The 22,054-nt window shown below is 49.0% G+C and overlaps 1 protein-coding gene across 7 annotated transcripts in view; it reads right to left on the reverse strand.

The window, feature by feature from the left end:
* Window positions 1–22,054, reverse strand: part of Ulk4 (unc-51 like kinase 4) — a 305,588-nt gene that overhangs the window by 5,803 nt on the left and 277,731 nt on the right. For all 7 annotated transcript variants that reach the window (XM_087563005.1, XM_087563004.1, XM_087563001.1 and 4 more), the window contains 1 exon segment: window positions 388–473. In XM_087563005.1, coding sequence (XP_087419131.1) covers window positions 388–473 — 86 coding nt within the window.

Raw genomic sequence — 22,054 nt, forward strand, 5'->3', positions numbered from 1 at the left:
CCTGTCACTCGAGGCTGTCACTCCACCAAGCATCCTCACCGCTGAGATACCATGTCTGCCCTTCAGTGTGTATGACATACTCCTTGGGTGACCAGCCAACCCCCAGTCCATGTTGTCAACAGACTGTCCAGTGAGGGGTGGGAGATGAGGCTTATCCCCATACTGTCAGCTGCTGGGTGTTAGGTCCCCCTAAAGAAGGGCTAAGGAAGGGAGCCTGGCGACTGCCTCTGCTGACTCCCACAGTCTTCTACCAACAGACGTGTGTCCCTTCCCTTCCCCAGTAGGAATCCAGCTGTAAAGTGACAGGCCACAAGACATTGGCCCCTAATAAGTGAGGGAGGGAGAGGGGGGCAGAAATGGTTCTGACCTGAGCTTGGCTCCTCATACCTGTGAGCTGGAGCCAGGCGCTCCAGGGCCTGCAGAAGGCTGCCGGTGTTCCTGAGGCTTTCTAGGAGCTTCTCATTGGATGTCACCTGAAACGCAAGAAGACAGCTTCCGTTGGTCCATCCCTGACTTGTGGCTGTTAGATGAGGGTCATGCCCCATACAGTGGTCCATAGTCACTTTGCAAGGTAAGCATTTAGTATGTTCTAGGTAACATGGAGGATAATGAACCCCACAAAGTCCAGTTGCCTTGCTCTTGACCTCAGGAAGCTAATGCTGGCCTCAGGTTATTGCCTTGCCATTCAATCCTAGCAGCTAGGCAGGATTAGTGTCTCTCATTTTCAGGATGAGCCTGAGGACTTGGGGGTTGCATGGATCCTAAGCTACATGTGGTTAGATCTGCACCTCCACTAAGATCATCTTCCCCTTCCTGGTGTGCCAGAAGCCAGCTGTCAGTTTGATGCCATTAACTGGTTCCTTACAGAACTGCACATAAAGACGGATGTTTGAAAATGGCAGCTGTAGCCCCCTGATGGCTAGAGTAAGCACAAACTTAGAGGCTGCATGACATATGTCTAGGCCCACTGGCTGCTCTCCACTGCCCCTCGAGGGGGACTGCACACACATGTGATGCATGCAGAGGGCGTGATTTGGGGAGTCATCCCATAAGCTGCAATGGAATGACCTTTACCCACAAGCCTGCTTAGGAAGCGCAAATGGGACAACTGAGTGCCCAAGAGAGTGGGCCGTGATATGAGCACAGGCGTAAAGAAAGCTGAACATGGACCGATCTGCCCCAGGACACTGCACGCCACCTTAGCAGAGAACCCACTTTCTGCAGTGTGCCATCATCAATAGACACATCTGGTCAGAGTGCTGAGGATAAGAGACTAAGTCTTCGTCAGTCCCCCACACTCGAGGTCCAGCGAGTGAGTGTCTTGGAAGAGGAGGCAGGAGAGAATGTAAGGACGAGGGTGGAGGGGCTGTGACATGCTGTCCTTCAGGGCATGCCCTGGCTACTGCATTCATTGACACCTGCACAAGGTCAAGACAGGGAGGGAAGGTGCTCTCTGGGCTCCACAGAGAGGGGGAGGTGCTCTCAGGGCTCCATAGAGAGGGGAGGTGATGGCTGCTGTGGGAGGGAGAAACATTCTTTGTGTCTCATGAACCAGTGGGTGATCTTACACCTGAGCAGTACAGACAGCACTAACCTGACCTAATGGTTTTTTAAAGGACAGAGTTGGTCAAAGGGCTGTGTTGGGGAATGTGGGAGAAGTTGAACGGAGGTGGAAGTAAATGTGTTGGTATTTATTGTATGCATGTGTGAAATTTTCAATAAAGAAATGTTACAATTTTCTTAAGCAAACTGAAAGAGCTTACAGAAAACAGTGAGATCTGGGGCACTCCAGTAGCAGTTGCTGACTTGTAAGGGGGAGGACATGAGACATTACAGCTATGGGGAGCTCCAGAGCCACTGAGTCCCATAGAAAGCACACACGTCATCTTCTCCGTCTCCCTGAGCACAGACGCCACCCAGGCAGGATGTACGGCCTGCTCTCAGGCACACTGTCCAGTCAAGAGCAGCAGGCACGTCTGGGCAAGGCCACAAACACCTGAGCTGCCGTGTGCCTGCCTTTGCCGAGAGCTCGAGAGCTCCAGCTCCAGGAGTCCACACAGACAAGTGGACAGATGTCCAGGAGACGTGGGGAGCAGAAAGTTCCCAAGCTCCCAGGGTGGACAGGCTTTCCTACTCCTTAGCTTCCTATCTGATGTGCCCAAAGCCACAGGGCCATGGCCCCTCAGTGGCGGTGACTGTTAGCTGGAGCCCACAGTTGAAGTGCTCTCCTCTGCTCTAACTGTTGGCCTCTGACGTGCAGCTGCACATAGACAGCTTCACAGCAGACAGAAATGGGAGACCTAGGAAGCCACCGGGTCCTGAGATGATACTGATCTGGGAGGGCCTTGGGAATGCAAACCCACAGACCTATGTCTGCATGCCTGGCTCACCCCACCTGTGCAGACTTGGGATGGTCTGACAGTATACCAAAGACCTGGAAGTCACATCCCAACCTGAGCCCTGGGCAGGGGCAGGGACACACCAGGTAGAGTCACACAGCACTTAGGAACCTTTGACCCGAGTCTGAAGCAGGAGTCTCAAGTAGTGGCTGAAGCTACAGAGCAATTTCTGCTGCTTAAACAAAAATATTAGCATTGCTAGTCGGTTTCCAACCAGATTCAACAAGATGATAACCAGGATGAAATGTGAAATTAGCACACAAACATCCTAAGCATCTAAACTGACATCCTTTGACCAAAATTGAACTGTCAATCACTAACACTGTGGAAACAGGATAAGGAGGAACCAATGGTGGCAGAGAACGTATTCCTATGGGTGGTCACACGCATGCACACAGGCACACACGCACATGCACACACGCACATACACACACACACACGCGCGCGCGCGCACACACACACACACACACACACACACACACACACACACACACACACACACACAGAGGAGCAAGCCTCTGAGAGTATGGCCCTGCAGGTTTGTACTGCTAGAGCCGCAGAGTACAAGGACAGAGAAAAAGCACATGCAAATGTGAGAAATCACAGCTGCAGCTCTACAGATGTGTGCAGTGAGATACTTCCTCAGGTCACACCCAGATACCCATAACCCAGCCAGGCATGTGGCACCCACCTGTTATCACAGCACTCGGGAGTTCATGGTCAGCCTGGGCTACCTGAGACCCTGCATCAAAACAAAGCAGGCCTGTGTTTATGGGCAGTGGTGCCTGTGGAGGCCAGAAGATGGCATTGGGTCTCCTGGAACTGACACTTCAGGTGGCTGTTTAGCCATGTATCCTGGGTGCTGGGAACTGGACACCAGTCCTCTGGGAGAGAATAGAGGACTCTTAACCATTCAGCCATTTCTCCAGCCTCCTGTACAAAGTATTTTATTATCTTAGTGCTACCACTCACTAAAGCTAGCAGAGACAAAATAAAGGACATACAGGTCCTATAAGACCCCAGCCTATGCCCATCAACTCCCCTTAAAGCATACCCAACAACCATAAAGTGCACCCCAATATCTGGGCTACATATTCTGACCCACGACTTGGGCAGAAGACCTCTGCTTTTCTGGAAGTCACACATTCTCAGGACCTAAAAGGCAATGTTGGTGCCCAAAACTCCAGAATTCACACCGGCCACAAAAAAGTCCAGCAGAGACGCCCTATTAGACCCGAAGACTCCTGGTCACCAGAACCCCAGGCCACTTGGGCCAGAAGATCAGAAAAGAAACAAAACTAAAAGGGGGTGGGGTATTCAAACAACAGCAACAACAGAAACAAACTCCCATCTAAGGAAGATGAACTCATGATGAACACCTAAACCTATAATAACCTCAGACCCAGATGCTAGAGCAGAGGAACACACATAACACACATAACACATAGGAACACACATAAGAACACATCAGCCAGGGGGTCCTCAAACCCAGATGCTAGAGCATAGGAACACACCAGCCGGGGGGTCTGTCACCACCACATAGGAACACACATAACACCACATAGGAACACACATAACACACATAAGAACACACCAGCCAGGGGGTCCTCAAACCCAGATGCTAGAGCATAGGAACACACCAGCCGGGGGGTCTGTCACCACCACATAAGAACACACATAACATACATAACACCACATAAGAACACACCAGCCGGGGGTGTGTGTGTCTGTCACCACCACATACCAGCTGTTATACTTCGGCAAGCCCTGGATATCCAACACTGCTGAAGCATAGGAAAATGACCTTAAACCCAATCTTATGAAGAGGACGGAGGGCCTTAAGGGGATAAATCCCTTAAAGAAACACAGGAAAATACTATCAAACAGTCGAAGGAAATGAATAAAACTGTTCAAGACCTGAAAAAGGGAAAAGAAAGGCAATAAAGAAAACACAACTGAGGGGATCCTGGAGGGAGTGGGAAAGCCCAGGTCAGAGAACAGAACTGTAGACACAAGCATCACCAACAGAATACAAGAGATGGAAGAGAGAATCAGACATAGAAGAGACGATTGAAGAAATTGATACATCAGTCAAAGAAAATGTTAAATGTAAAAGTTATGGACACGAAACATCCAGGAAACCTGGGATATGGTGAAAAGACCTAACCCAAGAATAATAGGAATAAAGGGAGGAGAAGAATCCCAGCTCCTAGGCCCAGAAACTATTTTCAGCAAAATCATAGAAGAAAATTTTCCTACCCTAAATAAAGTAACACCTATAACATACAAGAAGCTTACAGAATACCAGATAGGTTGGACCAGGAAAGAAAATCTCCTTGCTGCTTAATAATCAAAACTAAATATTCAACAAAGAAAGAATACTGAAAGCTGCAAGAGAAAAGGCCAAGTAATACATAAAGTCAGACTATCAGAATTACACCCGACTTCTCAACAGAGACTCTAAAAGCAGAAGAGACTGGGCAGGTGTCTTGCAGACTCTAAGAGACCACAAACGCCAGCCCATATTACTATACCTCTCAATCACTATAGAGGGGGAAAAGCAAGATACTCCATGACAAAACCAAATTTTAACAATTCTATCCACAAAGCCAGCCCTCAGCCCAAGTTGGTTAACTACACACAAGAAAACACAGGGAATAAATAATTTCATGCCAGTAATACCAAAAGAAGGGATTTTTAATTTTTTTTTTACCACAACAACTACATGCCTACATGAAGAAATTAGTGAGCTCTCATACTAGTGACTTAACAGCACACCTGAAAGTTCTAGAACAAAAAGAGTACGTGGACTCAAGAGGAGTAGACAACAGTAAAAATCAAACTCAAGGCTGAAATCAACAAAATTGAAACAAAGAGAACAATACAAAAACCAACAAAACAAGGAGTTGGTTCTTTGGGGGAAATCAAAAGGATAGACGAACCTTTAGCCAAGCTAACTAAATGGCAGAGAGAAAAGATAAAATTAACAAATTAGAAATGAAAAGGGGCGCGTAACAACAGACACCGAGGAAATCCAAAGAATTTGGATTTCAAAAACCTGCACTCCACAGAATTGGAAAATTTAAAAGAAATGAACAATTTTGTAGAAAATTTTGAAGAAAGACCTGATGACCCTTTAGATTTCCTAGGTGTCTGTTGTTGTGCCCCCCTTTTCCTCTTATCAAAGTTAAAATCAAGATCATATAAACAACCTAGATAGACCTATGTCTCCTAAGGAAATAGAAGCAGTCACTGAATGGCTCCAAAAGCAAAAGGAGCCCAGGGCCAGATGGGTTTGGTCCAATAGCTCAGGTACTAAGACCAACACTTAATAAATGGGACCTCAAGAGACTGAAAAGCTTCTGCAAGGAAAGTACATCATCAAAGGACAAAATGGCAGCCTACAGGATGGGAAAAGATCTTCACCAATCCCATACCCAACAGAAGGTTGATATCCAAAATATACAAAGAACCCAAGAAACTAGACATCAACAAAACAACTCAATTTAAAAATGGGATATTTTTAAATTGAGATCTAAACTGAGAATTCTTGACAGGCTAATGGCAGAGAAGCACTTTAATAAATGCTCGACATCCTTAGCCATTAGGGAAATGCAAATCAAAACAACACTGAGATTCCAACTTACAGCCATCAGTATGGCTAAGATCAAAAACTCAAGTGATAACTCATGCGATGAGGATGTGGAGCAAGGGGAACACTCCTCCATAGCTGGTGGGAGAGAAAACTTGTACAGCCACTTTGGAAATCAATTTGGCAGTTTCTCAGAAAATTGGGAATAGTTCTACCTCAAGACCCAGCTATACCGCTCCCGGGCATATACCCAAAAGATGCTCCACCATCCCACAATGACACCTGTTTCACTATGTTCATAGCATCTTTATTCGTAATAGCCAGTAACTGGAAACAACCTAGATGTGCCTCAACCAAAGAATGGATAAAGAAAAGGTGGTCCATTAGCACAATGGAATATTACTCAGTTGTTAAAAACAATGACATCATGAAATTTGAGGACAAATGGATAGAATTAGACAAGGTCATCCTGAGGTAATCAGATACAGAAAGACAAACATGGTGTTTGTTACTCACTTATAAATGGTTTTAGTCATAAAGGTATAGGATGCTATAATGCACAGACCAAAGATGCTAAGTAACAAGGAGGGCCTAAGGGGTGACACGGCAGTCTCACTGAGAAGAGCAAATAGAATAGACATTGCGGGTAGACCAGGGGAAGGACCTGGACAGAAGTGGGGGTGGGGATGGCAACAGGACAGATCAGGCGCGGGGAGGACAGAGGGAGAGACTGGGAGAGAGAACGGGAAAGGGGAGGGGGCATCTCTGGGACAAGCTAGAAACCTGGGGCAATGGAAAACTCCCAGGAATCTGTGAGGGTGATCCTCGCTAAAATTCCTAGCAATGGGGGATAAGGCCATTTCCTGCGACAAGGCAAGACTCCCAGTGGAGGGGACTGGACACTAACCCAACCATGACACCTTCAACCTACAGTTGTCCTGCCTACAAGATGTGCAGGGGTAAGGATGGAGCAGAAATTGAGGAAGCAGCCATCCAATGACTGCCCAGCTTGAGACCCATGCCATGAGAGGGAGCCCACCCCAACACTGCTAATGATATTCTGCTGTACTTGCAGACCAGAGCCTAGGATAACCATCATTAGAGAGGCTTTACTCAGAAACTTATGGAAACTGATGTAGAGACCTGCAACCAGACATTAGGTGGGCTTGGAGAATCTTGAGGAAGAGAGGGAAGAAGGATTGAAGGGGCCAGAGGAGTCAAGGATTCCACAAGAAAATCCAATCAACTGACCTGGGCCCATAGGGGCTCACGGAGACCAGGGACCATGCATGGGACTGACCGAGGCCCTCTGCACAAATGTTACAGTTTTGTAGCTTGGTCTTCAAGTAGGGCTCCTAACAGTAGGAAGGGAGGCAGTCTCTGGCCACACTGCCTTCCTTGGGCCCCTTTCCTCATGCTGGACTGCCTTTGCTTGCTCAATAGGAGAGGATGCCCTAGTCTTACTGCAACTTGATATGCCAAGGCTGGTTGATGTCCATGGGAGCCTCCCCTTTTCTGAAGAAAGAGGGAGGAGTGGATGGGGGTGGGGAGGGAGAGAAGGGCTGGGGGAAAGGAGGGAGGGGAAGCTGGGGTCAGGATGTAAAGTTAGTTAATTAATTAACTAATTAATTAATTAAAGGGGGATGCGGCACCATTCCCCACTGGGGTCCCAGACTGAATAAGATAAAGTGAACTGAAGCCAGCTTCCTGACTGTGGATGTGATGTGACCAGCCACCTCAAGTTGCTGCCACCAAGCCTTCCCTACAATGAACCATGACCCAGAATACCTTTCTCCCTGAGAAAACAAAAAGAAGACATAGCAGATGGACTGAGGTGCAACACTACACCTGTTCACATAGAGCGAAAGAAAGCCAGAAAAGAGAAAGTGGGGGCATTGGATAAACAAGTCCCATAAAAAGACGAGATCCTGTCAGAACCCCACAGAGTCAGCAACACAGCAGTAAATGAGTTTTACAATAACCCAGTGACATACCAGTGATGTACCACCCTGCCAGCATCCAGAAAGTTTAAAAAGTGTGATGGAAGTCCTGGGAAGAATTTCTGCAGATAGATGACTAACTGGAAAGGAGCCCGGGGAAACAGAATAAAGGACTGAAGGACTCAGTCTCCAGTCTCCTCTGGGCCTGGAGTGACCTTGCAATGTGGGAAAGGCAAGAGGGGGTGGGCTAGGACTTGGCTGTGGCTCCTTGGTCCCAGTTGCAATAATCTGACAGGTAGTGTTTGGCTAACATCAAATCAAAACAGAAACAAAAATTACTCCAAACACACGAAGCTCACCAATCACTAGAGCTGGGGAATTTGACCTTAGCATCAAGGTGAGTTTTATCCAGTTTCATTTCTGTGGCTGTGTTAAACTCTGGCAAAAAGCAGGCTGGGGGAGGAGGGGAAGAGGCTATTTCAGCTTATCTGTCATTGTGGGGAAATCAAGGCAGGAACTTCAAACGTAAAGTCACAGCACATCCACAGTCAAGAGCAGGGGAAAGAATGAATGTGTGCTTGCCTAGCCCAATTTACCCATCCCTAAACAGTGGAGAATGCCCTGCCTAGGAAATGGTACTGCCCACAGTGGGCCAGGTCTTTCCGCACCAGCAGACTAAATTCCCATAGACATGCTCACAGGTCTAACAAATATAGACGATCCCTCACTGAGACTCTTTCCAGGTGATTCTAGGTTCTGTCTAGTTGACACAAAAGTTTAGTTAACCTAAAATTTGTGTCTAGTTAACCAAAAGTTTGTGAATAGTGAACCAAAAGTTTTGAAATAATTCTGGGGCTGCAGTTTGGTATGTATATATATGCGTGTATCTGTGTATGCATATACATATACACATGTACATATGTATACATGTACACAGTCTGTATAAATACATAAGACCTGGAAACATGCTTCAAGTAACATCCAGTGTGACTCCTCAGTCTTCCACTATTGGCTTCATTAACACGGTGCACTGAGCAGCATCCACCCACTCAGCATGCACAGAACACCTGAAATAAATAACCCAATGTTGATGAGAGCCACTGCCATCCTGTAGACCGGCTGTTGGGTCCTCCCAGGCTCACGGCTGCAAGGCAGATTCTTTGTACAGACTACTCTGTGGAAGGTTCTGGTTCTCTGACCTCAACTTCTGCTTCTCACACAGCAGCCCAGCATGAGGAACGACCCTGGGTCCTCTAGCCCAGGTCTGCCTACTGGCAGGACCTCGTCAGAGTACAGCCTAGGCTGCGAGAGCCAATGACTGGTTTGCTGGCCATTCAGGGACAGAGCCAAGCCTGTATATCAGAATGGACTATGCTGTCCATCTCCACAGGCTTCAGGAAATTGTGTCAATAAACATGACTCATAGTGAGATGTGTGCATGTGTGTGGTATGTATGTGTGTGGTATGTACAGATGTGTGTGTATGTGTGAGGTGTGTGTGTGTGTGAATGTATGAATGTGTGTGAGTGTATGTACTAGGAGTGTATATGTTAGAGTGTGTGTATGATGTGTATGTATGTATGAATGTGTGTGTGTGTGTGTGTGTGTGTGTGTGTGTGTGTGTGTATGTGTGTACGGGCCCTGATTGTGATGTTTGTTTATGACTGTTGATATCTTTGTTGAGCCTGCGTGGCAAAGCGAAGCTGAGGGACTTGAGCATCCCTGCCAGGCCGGGTAGTGCCAGGAGTCAGGATACACCAGAGGCAGCCCAGGTGCTCTGCGGCACTTGTTCCAGACACACACATCACACAGGAGGGTTATCTTTAATTTTTTGGGCTTCAGCTCTCACAGATACAAGTAAAAACAAGCAGGTAAGTATGACAGCTGTACTTCACAGAGTTAAATTTCAAAACCAGACCTTACAACTCTGCCCTGTTGCTGGCTCTTACCTGCTCTGTCTCCTCAGCTGTGTTTTCATGTCTTCAAAGCTGTTTCTCTTGAATGCTTCTCAAGACACAGTCGCCCTCTCTCTGCCATCTGCCACCAGGGCGGGATCTGAGGAGAGCCCCCTGGTGTGATGGCATGGGCCAGTCCCTCTCCTGCCTTCTAGCATGTGTTGTGGGGTGCATTCTGGGTCTTCCCAGAAGCCTCTCTGGCAACTGTGAAGGTCTCACCTTGTGTTAGCCCACACTGCTCCATGTAGGCTCCTGTGTGCCTCGTGAGCTCCAGAGGACGCTGACTGAATGCATCTCAGATGGGTGGATGGACGGAGAATTTTCACAGTCTTCCTGAGCTGCACTGGGGGCTCCCCAAGTTTCTTTAGAGTTTTTTTATCTTCTACACAAATGCATGTGAAGCCCCTAAACAAGGAGATGAGCTAAAAGAAATCTGGGTGCCTCAAAAAGCGGGTCGCACATGTCTGAGTGAGTGCTCTGTCAGTGTGAAGAGACACCATGACCCTAGCAACTCTTACAAAGGAAAGCATTTAGTTAGAGTTGCTTTATGATGGCTGAGGTTTAGTCCGTTCTCATCATGGTGGATAGGATGGTGGAGTGCAGGCAGACATTGCACTGGAGAAGCAGCTAAGAGTTCTTCATCCCAACCGATCGATCGATCAATGGATCGTAGGCAGCAGGAAGAGAGGAACCTGTGGGCCTGGCTTGAGGGTTTGAAATTCTAAAGCCCACCCGCAATGACACACTTCCTCCTGAAAGGTCACAGCTACTCTAACAAGGCCACCCTTCCTAATGCCACTCCCTAGGCATTCAAATACATGAGCTTGTGGGGCTGTTCTTATTCAAACCACCACACCCAATCAGTAGCACGCAAGAGTTTAGAGGAAACCTGCAGGTCTCAGAAGAAGAAATGCAGTCAATGTGTGTTGGCTTTAATCTCCACACCCTCAGCCTTCAGAGAAATGGAAATCAAAGCTACACTGGGATTCCATCTCAGCCCATCAGAACGGCTGGAAAACACGTAAGGGCTGCAGAGACTGGAGCGCTGGCTGTCTTTCCAGAGGACCCAGGTTTGATTCCTAGCAACCAAGTGGCAAGTTCCAAGGGACTTTGACCTTAAGTTCCAAGGGACCTGATACCATCTTCTGGCCTCTGTGGAGACTGTTCATACATGCATACATGCATGCTCATGTACATGCAGATTAAAATTTAAGGAGGCTTAACCTCTCCTGTTGGGAATGTAAAGTGGAACCCCCACTGTGGGAGTCAGTGCAGAGGTTCCTTATGGCCCTGAAAAGAGAACTGAAAAGTGAACCAGGCAAACCGCCCTGGGTGCAGGCCCACAGGTGTCTAAGTCTGCACAGCAGAGAACCAGCATGGCCACACTTACTGCCATGGCTCACAACAGCCAGGAAACGGACCAGCCCGGGCAGCTGTGGCACACTGATGACACAGTGGGGTTGTTCTCTGGCTGAGAGGAAGGAGGAAATGATAAAGCTGTCAGGGGATCTCGCAGAGGGCTCATCGTGTTGAGCAAAGTAAGTTGGCCTCGGAATGGTGTTTTCTCCCATTTGTGAGCTCTGACAAGAAGCCAAAGTGGAGCCCTGCGAGGAGGGAGGGTAAGAGGTCTGTAAAGCTCGTAGCACTGTGGTCAAAGGGGACAAGGGACACAGCCCATCCCTGTGTATCTCTGCAGACTTGCTGCAGGCAGCAGGCTGGGAGAGCAGGCTTTGCTTTAGCGAGGCACTGATGCTGGCCATCTTCATTCTTTCTTTTCAGACCCTCTCTCCTCCACAAACACCCCCTCCCCAGCCTCTCCTGACCTCACTACTCCGTCTAACTGGACTCCTACTTTCCCGTCATGTCTGATCTGAATCTGCGCAATCAGAAGCCATAGATGGCAAGACGGGGCCTCAGTGCTGTTCTTTCCACCTGTAAGACACAATTATCTTCTAGACGGATTTGTCCACAGGTGCTTCCTCCTTCACGTGAGGCTGGCCAGGTCTCTCAGCTCTCCACAGGGCAGGCAAAAATGCCCTTATTGCTTAGAAACTGCTCATAATTACCTCTGTTTCCAGCCATTAAACCCCATACATTTAAAGCGTTGAATGTAAGAGAGCTGGTTGGGGAAACCGTTTAGGCCTGATGGAACTGTCCACAATTGCCAGGCCCAAAGTAAGTGAGGGGAAGGATGGGTTTAATTGGCAAGAACTGACAGCTGTGGACTTCTTGTGGGATTAGGCACAGACTAGAGTCTACCCAGAGAAAGTCCTAGTGAGATACGGGGTCAAGGTGCCCATTTGCCAAGAGATTACACTAAGTGCTTAGAAACTAAAGCAAGGGTCTCCACGGTGACAGCAGGTGACCGTGGGATGTGCTTGGAGTAATTCCTGCCCGGAAAGAATGTTCCAGGTAGTAGCTGTCATGTGACCTGGCAAGTGTGAGGACCTGGCTCAGAAGGACTAAGGCACTGGGTAGACACTGTATACCTGAGCTACAGTTTTGTAGCAAGTTGGCCCTGTGACAGTGAAGGTATTACCTCTGTGCTCAGAGTCAACAGGATATGTGTGAATATGTGTAATGAATATGTCTTTCTGCTTCTCTGTGTATATATGTATTGCATGTATGTGTATGCATGTGTCATATGTGTATGTGTGTGCACATGTATGAATATGTCTTTCTGCTTGTCTCTGTATTGTATATTTGTGCATGTGTGTGCTTATATGTGTATAATATGCATGTGTGTATGCATGTGCCATGCATATATATATATGTGTGCATGTGTATGTATATACCTTTCTGCTTGTTTGTGTATGTGTGTATATATTTGTGTATGTGTGTATGCATGTGCCATGCATATCTATGTATATACCTTTCTGTTTGTGTATGTGTGTATATATTTGTGCATGTGTGTATGTGTATGTATGTATGTATATATGTGCCATGCATATGTATATAGCTTTCTGCTTGTCTGTGTATGTATATTTGTGCATGTGTGTATGTATATGCACGTATATATGTATATGCATGTGTCATACATGTTTATGTATATGTGTATGTATGTGTTGTGCATGTATATATATGTGGAAAGGGCAAGGAGGAGACTTGGAGGGGAAGAATAACCTAATAGCCATTTTTCTCTCAACTTGCCTGTGGAGGAAGGGAAGCTAAGTGGAGCTATGTCAGGTCAACAGGCTAGGAGGACATTACAAAGTTTTGGCCACTCAACTGTTCTATGTTGTTTGGCCTCCATGTGTTAGATCAGCGAGGAAGTCCTTACAGAGCCCCCTTTATAATGTGAGCCCCTATAAGCATCTGCAGCAAGTATGGAGACTCCAAGCTCAAGGTGTCCCCTCTACCCAGAGTCAGTATCCAGCCACACCTCCCATCTTCAAATGCCAGCCCCGTGCCCTGGCTTCATCTGCAGAGGGCACAGAGCTACTCAGGGGACGTGGAAATGGAGTTCTCTGCTTCTATACCATGAAGGACTCAGGTTCACAATCTTACCAACAGACTCACTACGTGAGTGTTTTGGTGAGTGACCCCTTTCCAGCACATCGCAAAATTGTCTCGGCCTTCTGAGCCACATTACACCAGACAGTCGCTGTCACAAGACCCCCTCACTGTCACAAGACCCCCTCACTGTGACAAGACCCTAGTTATGACCAGCAGTGGGTTTTGCTCATAATTTGAGCAGAGACACCTTTGCTACTGGGAATGCATGGCACCCACAAGTATGGAAGGGAGACAGAGGGGACATTACAGGGTGGACCTGGTCCACAAGCTTCTTGAGGGAGCCTGCATGCACGGAACTAGAAGACTAGAAGTTCTTGGGTCAAAGGGACAGGGAAGGAGGCCACAGTGGCCAAGCTGGTGGCTGAGCCCGTGTCCTGCCCTTCTCAACGTGGGTCAGGTCCCACCCTCATTCCGAGGCAGGTAAGAAGCTGATGGAGGCCAGTGGGTAGGTACACAGCTATGGGAAGCCAGAAGCAGCAATGCACGGGCCCAGGAAGTGCAGCAGGAGGCAGGTGCCCCTGTGAGGCTCACCTTCACCCAGGGACCTTCTCGGAAACTGGCTGGACACCAAGATGGGAGCCAGGAAAGCCATGTGAGTCCACAGCGACTCATGTCCTGTTCTGTCCTCCAAATGTCACCTTAAATGTCTGTGTCTCTAAGGGGCATTGAAATTTCTTCCCATTAGCAAAACTTGGAGGAAATTAGAAAGGAAAATTGGAATTCAAGTATATTTTTGGTTTACATGATTAAAGTCGTCAGGCACCAATTAGTCAGAATTTAAGCTGGGTTCTGATTACTGGCCTGCCGAAGTTCCCACGCTCCCTGTGGTTTTAGTCAAGGGTCTTGATCAAATGCTTGCAGCCTCTTTGGAAGTATCTGACAGATGACCCAAATGAATAGCTCCCATGCGAGACTTACCCTCCCTCCCTTAGCCAGCACCACACACTGAGGACTTTCTTTGGGGTGCCTTTGAGGAAGTTGTCTGCAGAAGAGAGAAGAAGGGTTTTCAGCTCAGAGCACTAGGACAGTTGTCAGCTGACTGAACACACATTACACATGACTGAGGGAGACAAGGAACTATGGTGGGGTGTGAGGCTTCCTGAGAAAGGGTTAAATTGGTCTCCACAAACACACTGTTAACTAAAGCAAGACTTGGAGCCTCTGGGGAGCATCTTGGCCTTCACAATGATGTAAAGACACTGAACTGACAGCATCCCTTGGCCTTTGCCTGCTGGACCTAGCTGGAGAGAAGTAGGGGGAGAGTTGGGGGATATGTTGCGATAAATATTAAAAATACCCTCACTTGCTGGCACCATGGGGCTGCATGGCATTAGCAGGAACATTCTCGTTGGAGGGCACCATGCCCTGCTACCCCCAGCTATTCTGTCCCCGGCAGTCTCTCCACCCCTGCTGCTAACCACATGCAGTAGCCGCCCTCTCCCAGCTGGCTCTCTGCTGCGAACTCTGCTCACATTGCCTGCAACCCGGTAAAAATCGGAACTCTAGCAGTTTGCAATTCAGACTTATGTGTTAAATTCTCAATCCACAATGTGTCCACACAATAAACTCACAGCCAATTGATAAAGATATAAACCGCCCACCGAGATAAGATAAATTGACCTGTAGAAGTCCATCCCTGAAGAAATATTCATAACTAGCAGTGGGCATTAGGCCACACGGATCTGGGTCGTCCTTCTTTGCCTCCATTTTGGTTCTTGCGTTCTCTCCATCCAATCACAGGCCTTGCCTTAACTTGTGCCAGCCCTCACCTGCATATAGACATCACCCTACAGGGATACTGGTGGCCCTGTCATGACAGGGCTCGTGATCTGTGGTCACGGATGGCCAGCCAAACCCCATGTTCTCTTGGAAAGTGCTAGACACTTGAGCAGAAATGTACAAGCTATCTTGAGCGGAGTCTCCTCCTGTGGGTGGAATCAAGGCTCTGGAGAAGCTCTGCTTTGTTACACAGAGGGACCAGGGCAAGGATGTGACAGATGGAGTCCCAGTACCCTGACAGGAGGAAGGGGGACTCCCTCTTGATCTTAGCAGGGTACCTGGGGAGGTGGGGTGGCTATCTGTTCCATGGTTCCTTCACATGCCTTAGTGTCAGCCTTCTTGACAGCCCGGAGTGGAATCCGGAAGACCCGCCCAGCTCTGCCTGTTGGAGCATCATTTGGGTTCAAATGGAAAAGCTGTCTGAGGCGCTCCAGCTCCCACCGAAGGCGCCAGGAGAGAAACAGACCGCTGAGCACTTTGTGCGTCCCGTTTTGATTAGCCTTCACACTGTCCCAACTCGCTATTTCTCTTTTGATGTCTAATTTGCAGTCAACCCCTGTGCTTGTCATCTCAAACACTATAGATTTTATTTCTGGACGTTCTCCTTTGAAAAGCTCTCCAGACCTTTTGCACATATGCATGGAGCTAACTTGTCTAACCGTTCTGAAGTCCGAGTTGGTGCTGGCTTGATTTCCTCCTCGCTGCACCTTGGATGACATTTGTTGCCAGGCGATGAGGACTTAGCTCCTGACTGCTTCTCTTGCATTTTCTGTCTGGGGGATGCGTTGACTCAGAAACATTCTGATTCTCTGGGGCCTTGCTGCTTCTCTGCTTTGCTAGAGCTCCATCCAGGGTGACTTTTTCCCGATCAGTGGTCAGAGTGCTGTGTGTTCTACTTGACACCAGTCAGCACAATAGGAGGCCTGGCTGTAGATGGGCACTTGGACAGGTTTCCTGTGAATCCATTCCATCTTCCCTAGCGTGTTGCATGGGTGTACATGAGTCCTGCTCAGTGGGCTGCAGTAGACGCTAAGCTTCCCGTCCACATCTGTATCCTGAGTCTCAGCCACCTTGGCAAACCTCTGCTCTGTCCTCTGTGCTCTGCTCAGGGACTCTGCTGCAGGCCAAGGCCAGTTTCCCACATGCCATGGCCTTTGCCTGCTTGCTCGTCACCTCTTGGGGGCCACTAGCTATCACTGTCACTGTCACTGTCAGTGTCTAGTGTCATGCTAATTCCTCTACCTGCTCCATTCCTCCTCTTGGCTATTTCAACCAGAAGCAGAAATTCTAAATATTAACTTATAACATTCCACTTCCCCACGTCCAGCTAATGTCTTCCCTATAGCTGCTTCCTGGGAGGCATCAGGTCTTTGGTTCTGTGAGCAGTCCTCAGCTTATGGTATAAATGTTACCCAGAAACACACAGACAACAGCACACAACCCCGCCACAGAGGTTCCATTTTTCTTCCAGAGATAAGGATTAATTAACTTCCCTAAAAGGCCTAAGGACTGACTCTTAAAAGCTGGTAGCACCCTCAGAATCCTGATTTAAATTATTCATGAGATCTTTGCCACCAACAAATCCAAATTAATGTCAAGCCTTGGCCTAGAACCCACGGCCATAACAACAGTGGCCCAGAAGAAAAAAATATCATGGATCGGAATGACTAGCTCTTGTGGACTGAGAGGATTTATAATGAGCAGTGTGGTCATCTCCACCCTGGGCTTCTACTCAGGTAACAGGAAGGACAACAAAGGCTTATATGACAAGCTGCCCCTGTCACAACCACATGGCTTGGATACCCTGGGCTCAGGGCTTTGCTTGCTAAGAATTCCGGGTAAGACTACATGAATTTTTAGTAGGCTATGGTTGCTCCCTGTACTGCCCCTCAGATTGGCTCAGGGGCCCATCTTCCAGGGCAAGGAGAAGTGGGGTATCCTAGGAGGGAGGAACAGGGTGGGGGAGAGAGGGAGAGGAGAGGGAGAGAGAAAGAGAGAGAGAGAGAGAGAGAGAGAGAGACAGAGAGAGAGACAGAGAGAGAGAGCAAGCTCCTCCCACAGCTCATGGTGTGCCTGGCAAATGCCCTGCAAAGGCTCTTTGTGAATCTCTACACAGACCAAGGGGACAGTGAGAAGCCGTCCTGCACACAGTCCCTGCCAGTTTTCAAGGGTGACATCATGGCACCTTGTTAGGGACTTGGTGGCAACATTTGCACATGGATTTTGCTTTTAAAAATATTTGTCTTATCCGACCCACCACTCAGGCGATTCCAAGGCAAGCCATTAAGAATAGAGAAACAAAACATTAGATCAAAAGATCAAACTTTAAAGAACGCCCACAGGATCAAAGCCTCTCCTCATCGCTGGCTGTGGGGAGTGTCTGGCGGAGGCAGAAAGTAGCCTTTTGAGAAATACCCTTTCAAAGGAAGATGAGAATCCACCCTCAGGAATGGCTTAGGGGCGGGAGGAAGGAGCAATGGCACCCGCAAGCTTGGGGTTCTCGTCCTGACAAGTCGAGGCGTGAAGGTCAGATGCTCTGGAACTCCAGGGAGCACCCACTGGATGGTTGAACGTGGTCAGACCCTTTCCTCACATGTGCAGGGGCCGAGGTGACAACAGATCTGCCAGGCCCCTCACTAAGACTGGCCCAGCTGCCACTGTGGGCACCTGGGAGGAGCAGGTGGCTTGTGGGCTGCAGCAGCAGAGTAGGACATCAGCCCAGAGGAAGGAGACTGCACTGTTCCCGTGACACTGCGGCGGGGAGACTCCTGCTGAGCCACATGGTGACTTAGAGGAGCACCCCAGAGGAGAAGGGGGGCTGGAAAGGTCCTCATGAACCCAGGCTCTGCCACAGTGGCTGGCCTCAGACAGTGGATTCTATCCTCTGACCAGGTTAGACCTTCCAGTCTCCTGGTTGCCAGCAGTGCTGGGGGCACACTAGGCTTGTAACCAAGGACTCCTTCTCCAGAGCCTGGGGGAGTTCAGTGATTTAGTTTCCTTTGAAGGAAGCTCTTCACCTCAGAACTGAGCTCTGTCAGTGGTTGCCTGCTTGGTTGTCTCAGGCCAGAGTTCTTGCTGTTGTGCCTCTCATTTGGCTGAGGTGTGTGTGGTGTGTGGTGTGTGGGGTGTGTGTGTGTGTGTGTGTGTCTAAGGATAACAGACGTGATCACAGGTGACAGAGGTGGGAAAGGTCAAGGCACGCTGGTCTGAGGCTAACCTCCAGAGCTCAGCAGCTCCTCTTCAAAATCAGACAGACAGAAAGAAACCTGATACCATAAAGCCAAATCCCACGTGGAAACAGCCAGTGTGAACAGAACCGAAGGCTGACAGGTAGTTGCGATGGCTGTCACAAAGGTCCCCTTCCTGCACAAGTGCTACTGAAACCTGGAGTATGGGGTCAACTCTACCAAGCAGAGATAGCCAGGGAGCAGCCAAGGTGGGTCTGTGCACATTACAGTTTTGCAATTGACTAAAACCTGAGAGACTGACATCAAGCTGGAATCCGTCAAATCCTAGGAGAATATCCTTCTTGGGACCTGGTTTGTCGGGCATGTTGGGGGGCCTGGCTGAATGAGGAGCCCTTTCCTTTCAGAGATAAATGCCTAGCAATGCCCTGTAGGTTAATGAGGGCACATTACAGCCTGCAATGCCTCCAGACATCAACGCCTGTGTCCTTGTGAGACCCAGAGAGGCGGCTGTTCCTTGGCTCTCTGCTTTTCAGAAGTGGAGTGTGTAAGGCCATGGAGGGAAGTCTCATGAATGAGGCTGGCAGTTCAGTGAGGTAGGACTGGATCTGTAGGTCTGTCTAGGCTAGATCCAAAGGCTACAGACCTGCTGTCAGCTACAGCAGGGCCCCCAAAGTCCATCTCGGAGCTACCAGAGGAGGAGACAGGGCACAGCAAAGGTCAAGATAGGGGAGACATTTCTTCAGAGCTCAGGAGGCATGGCCATGACTTAGGAGAAGGGAGGCTGGGGGCACAGGGGACATTCTGTCTATTCCATGTTCCAGGATTCCCATGTGAAGGCTTTGTTCTTCAACTCCCCAGCCTGCCTCTTGCTTTCTCTCTGTAAGACCTTCACACGACAGGTAAAGGTATCCAGGAGACAGGAGTCAGACTAATGGCCACCTGACATGTCCCCACAACTGCTCTCTACAAGGGCCACAGACCACACCTTCCTGGTGGTAGGATGCTGCACTGTGTCCTGTGCTTGCAGATTGCTCGATGAGGCTGGCAGAGGGGATGGCGCAGAAGCCCGAGACATCCCCAGTAATCCTGAACCTAGGGTGCCTGGCGGCAACTGATGAAGCCAAGAGGTGAACATGTTCAGGTCGGGGCTGACTGTGAGGAGGCAGACGGCGTGCCCGGAGCAGGAGCCGGGCCTGTGGAGGGTTCGGCTGGTGAACTATAGCCTTGATGGCATGAAGGTCTGACTTGGACCCTGAGACCCAGTAAAAGGGGTTGGGTATGGTATTCTATGCCTGTAATCCCTGCTCTGGGGAGGCAAAGACAGGTGGATCCTGGGTGTGCTGGCCAGGCAGCCTAACCTAAGCAGCAAGTTCCAAGTTCAGTGAGAGACCCTGTCTCCAAAAGACAAGGGGGATGGTGTGTAAGGAGGAGGAACACACAAGTTGTCCTACGGTGGGCGTGCCTGCGTGTGTGCGTGCGCGCGCGCACACACACACACACACACACACACACAGACATTCTCTCTCTGTCTCTGTCTCTGTCTCTGTCTCTGTCTCTGTCTCTCTCTCTGGGACTGTTACCCAACAGGCAGGACCTGGGTTGCCTGCCTGGAGGCTGACCAAGTACAGGGTTTAGGGCCCGCCCCCTTCTAGCAAGCAGGGATAAATTGTTTCTGCTTAATTTTGTAAAAGGAAGAAAAACAGAATCGGGGCAGACAGAGGGATATGGTTTCCTGCTGGCTGGAGAACTGAGGTGTTGTGAGAATGCAGCTTCCATGGCTGTGCCCCTGGGGCATGGACTCAGCTGTGAATGGAGCGGGGTGCTTATCTTTATATTGATTTTTCTTGGTCCAAAATTCAGAAACAAAATCAGATCAAACAGGGCCTCCAAGGGGTGAAATTTGGTTATGTGATTTTGATCTGCAAAGAGCAGGGCTATGCCAGGACCAGTGAAGGACAGCCTCAGCTCTCCTTTCGCCCCTAGGGCATGGGTGCTCTGGGCATTTGAGCTCATCTGATGGTGTGGGGCGTAGGTGAGTTACAGAGAACCACACTTTATGTCTCTCAGGAAGTGCCAGGCTGAGAACCTGCCACATGCAACAGTCCTTTCTGCTGTTACTCTGATCGAAAGACGGAAGGGGGCGGAAAGAGAGAGGAAGACTGAGAGGGAAGAAGAAAGGAGGGAGGGAGGAAATGGGGAGAAGAAGAGAGGAGGGAGGCAGGGAACAAGTGTCCGTGTACCAGGAGCCCTCTCTGTGATAAAGCCCATCCCAAGGCGTTGTGACCCAAACGCCTCTCAGGGGTTCCAGTCCATAACACTGCTGCCTTGAGGATTAAATACCTCCTGAGCTCTGGAGACAAGATCCAAGCCAGGAGAGCTAGTTTCAACCACAGAGGAGCCTCTCCTCCTCCTGAGATGATGCTGTCATTTTCCAGAGTCCATACAGGTGAGTGTGAATGCACAGGTAAGTGTACATATGAGTGCACAGGTGAGGGAGCAACAGTCATTCCAGTCACTCAAGGGGACATCAATTTAGTCACCAATGTTTACTCCTGTGTGCCTTGTTATTTACCAAGGTTACACATAGGGTCCTGTGAGGACAGGGCACATGGAGTCTGCTCTCTTCAGCTTGGCTGAGAAGCCTTCTGGGCCTTGATCCCACGAGCCTATGTAAGTACAGTCTGAGGATTAAGTGCCTTTGGAGCTACTTTCAAGCAGCCAGTGTCTGAGGCAGGTGAGAGATGACTTATGGGAACACAGAGACTTCTTCGATGAGAAGAAAACTGTTAAATTTCGGTGTGAGTCTTGTGTCCGTCCAGCAGTCAGTGGACAGCACGGTGATTATGAAACCCAGCTCTGGTCTCACCCTTCCTTCTCAATGCATTCTACCCAAGTACTCCTCTCCACACAGCTTGCCCCAGGGAGGGTGAACACCAGAGGGGTATGTGAACAGCCTATGCTAATCCTCATAAACTCATTTCTAGACAAGCACCTCAGCTAAAGGCAGGAGTGTGCTGAGACCTTGGGAAAAGGCTCCTGTCTTAGGGCCTCAGTATGTCTCAGAGAACCCTCTTAGGCACCTACAATTCAAGGGCCAGGCAGTTATGTACCCTCCTGTGTCTCCAGGCTCTCTGTGCTAGCAATATGCCTGCTCTGTCTCCACCAGTCCGACACAGACCTATTTCCTGTCGATAATGTAAAGTCACTACTACATGGGCCTCAGAATACTGTAGGAGACTCAATTCCCAGACTCCTGATGGGCCCAACACATGGTACTTAGAAAAGGGTGTGTCCAGTACACTTGTGGAGCATCTTGGGAAGATGCTCTCCAGGAAAGAAGCCCTCTTTGAGGCCATTATTTGAATGGCCAAGGTGCCCAGTAGCATAGATTGGTCGAAGACAGTGAGCTACAGGGGCCCACTGTGATCTGGTCCCCACACAGGGCTCCCCATGTGACTGTGGCTGTGCAGTTGTATACACAGTATATGCCAGCTGGGGGCTGAGCGGTGAGCAGGGCTGTCCACTCTGGGTCAGTTCAGCTATTTCCTGCTTAGTCCACGTAGACGGCCTATTGGTTTTGTTGGTGCTGTTGCTGTGACATCATAACCCACACACCTGACAAACATTCCCCTAATTTGGGAATACATGTCTTTAGTGAATTCTTTAATTGCAGCCAGTGCTTGCCG

The sequence above is a fragment of the Rattus norvegicus genome, chromosome 8, assembly GCF_021556685.1.
Source record: "Rattus norvegicus strain SHRSP/BbbUtx chromosome 8, alternate assembly SHRSP_T2T, whole genome shotgun sequence".
Classification (NCBI taxonomy): domain Eukaryota; kingdom Metazoa; phylum Chordata; class Mammalia; order Rodentia; family Muridae; genus Rattus; species Rattus norvegicus.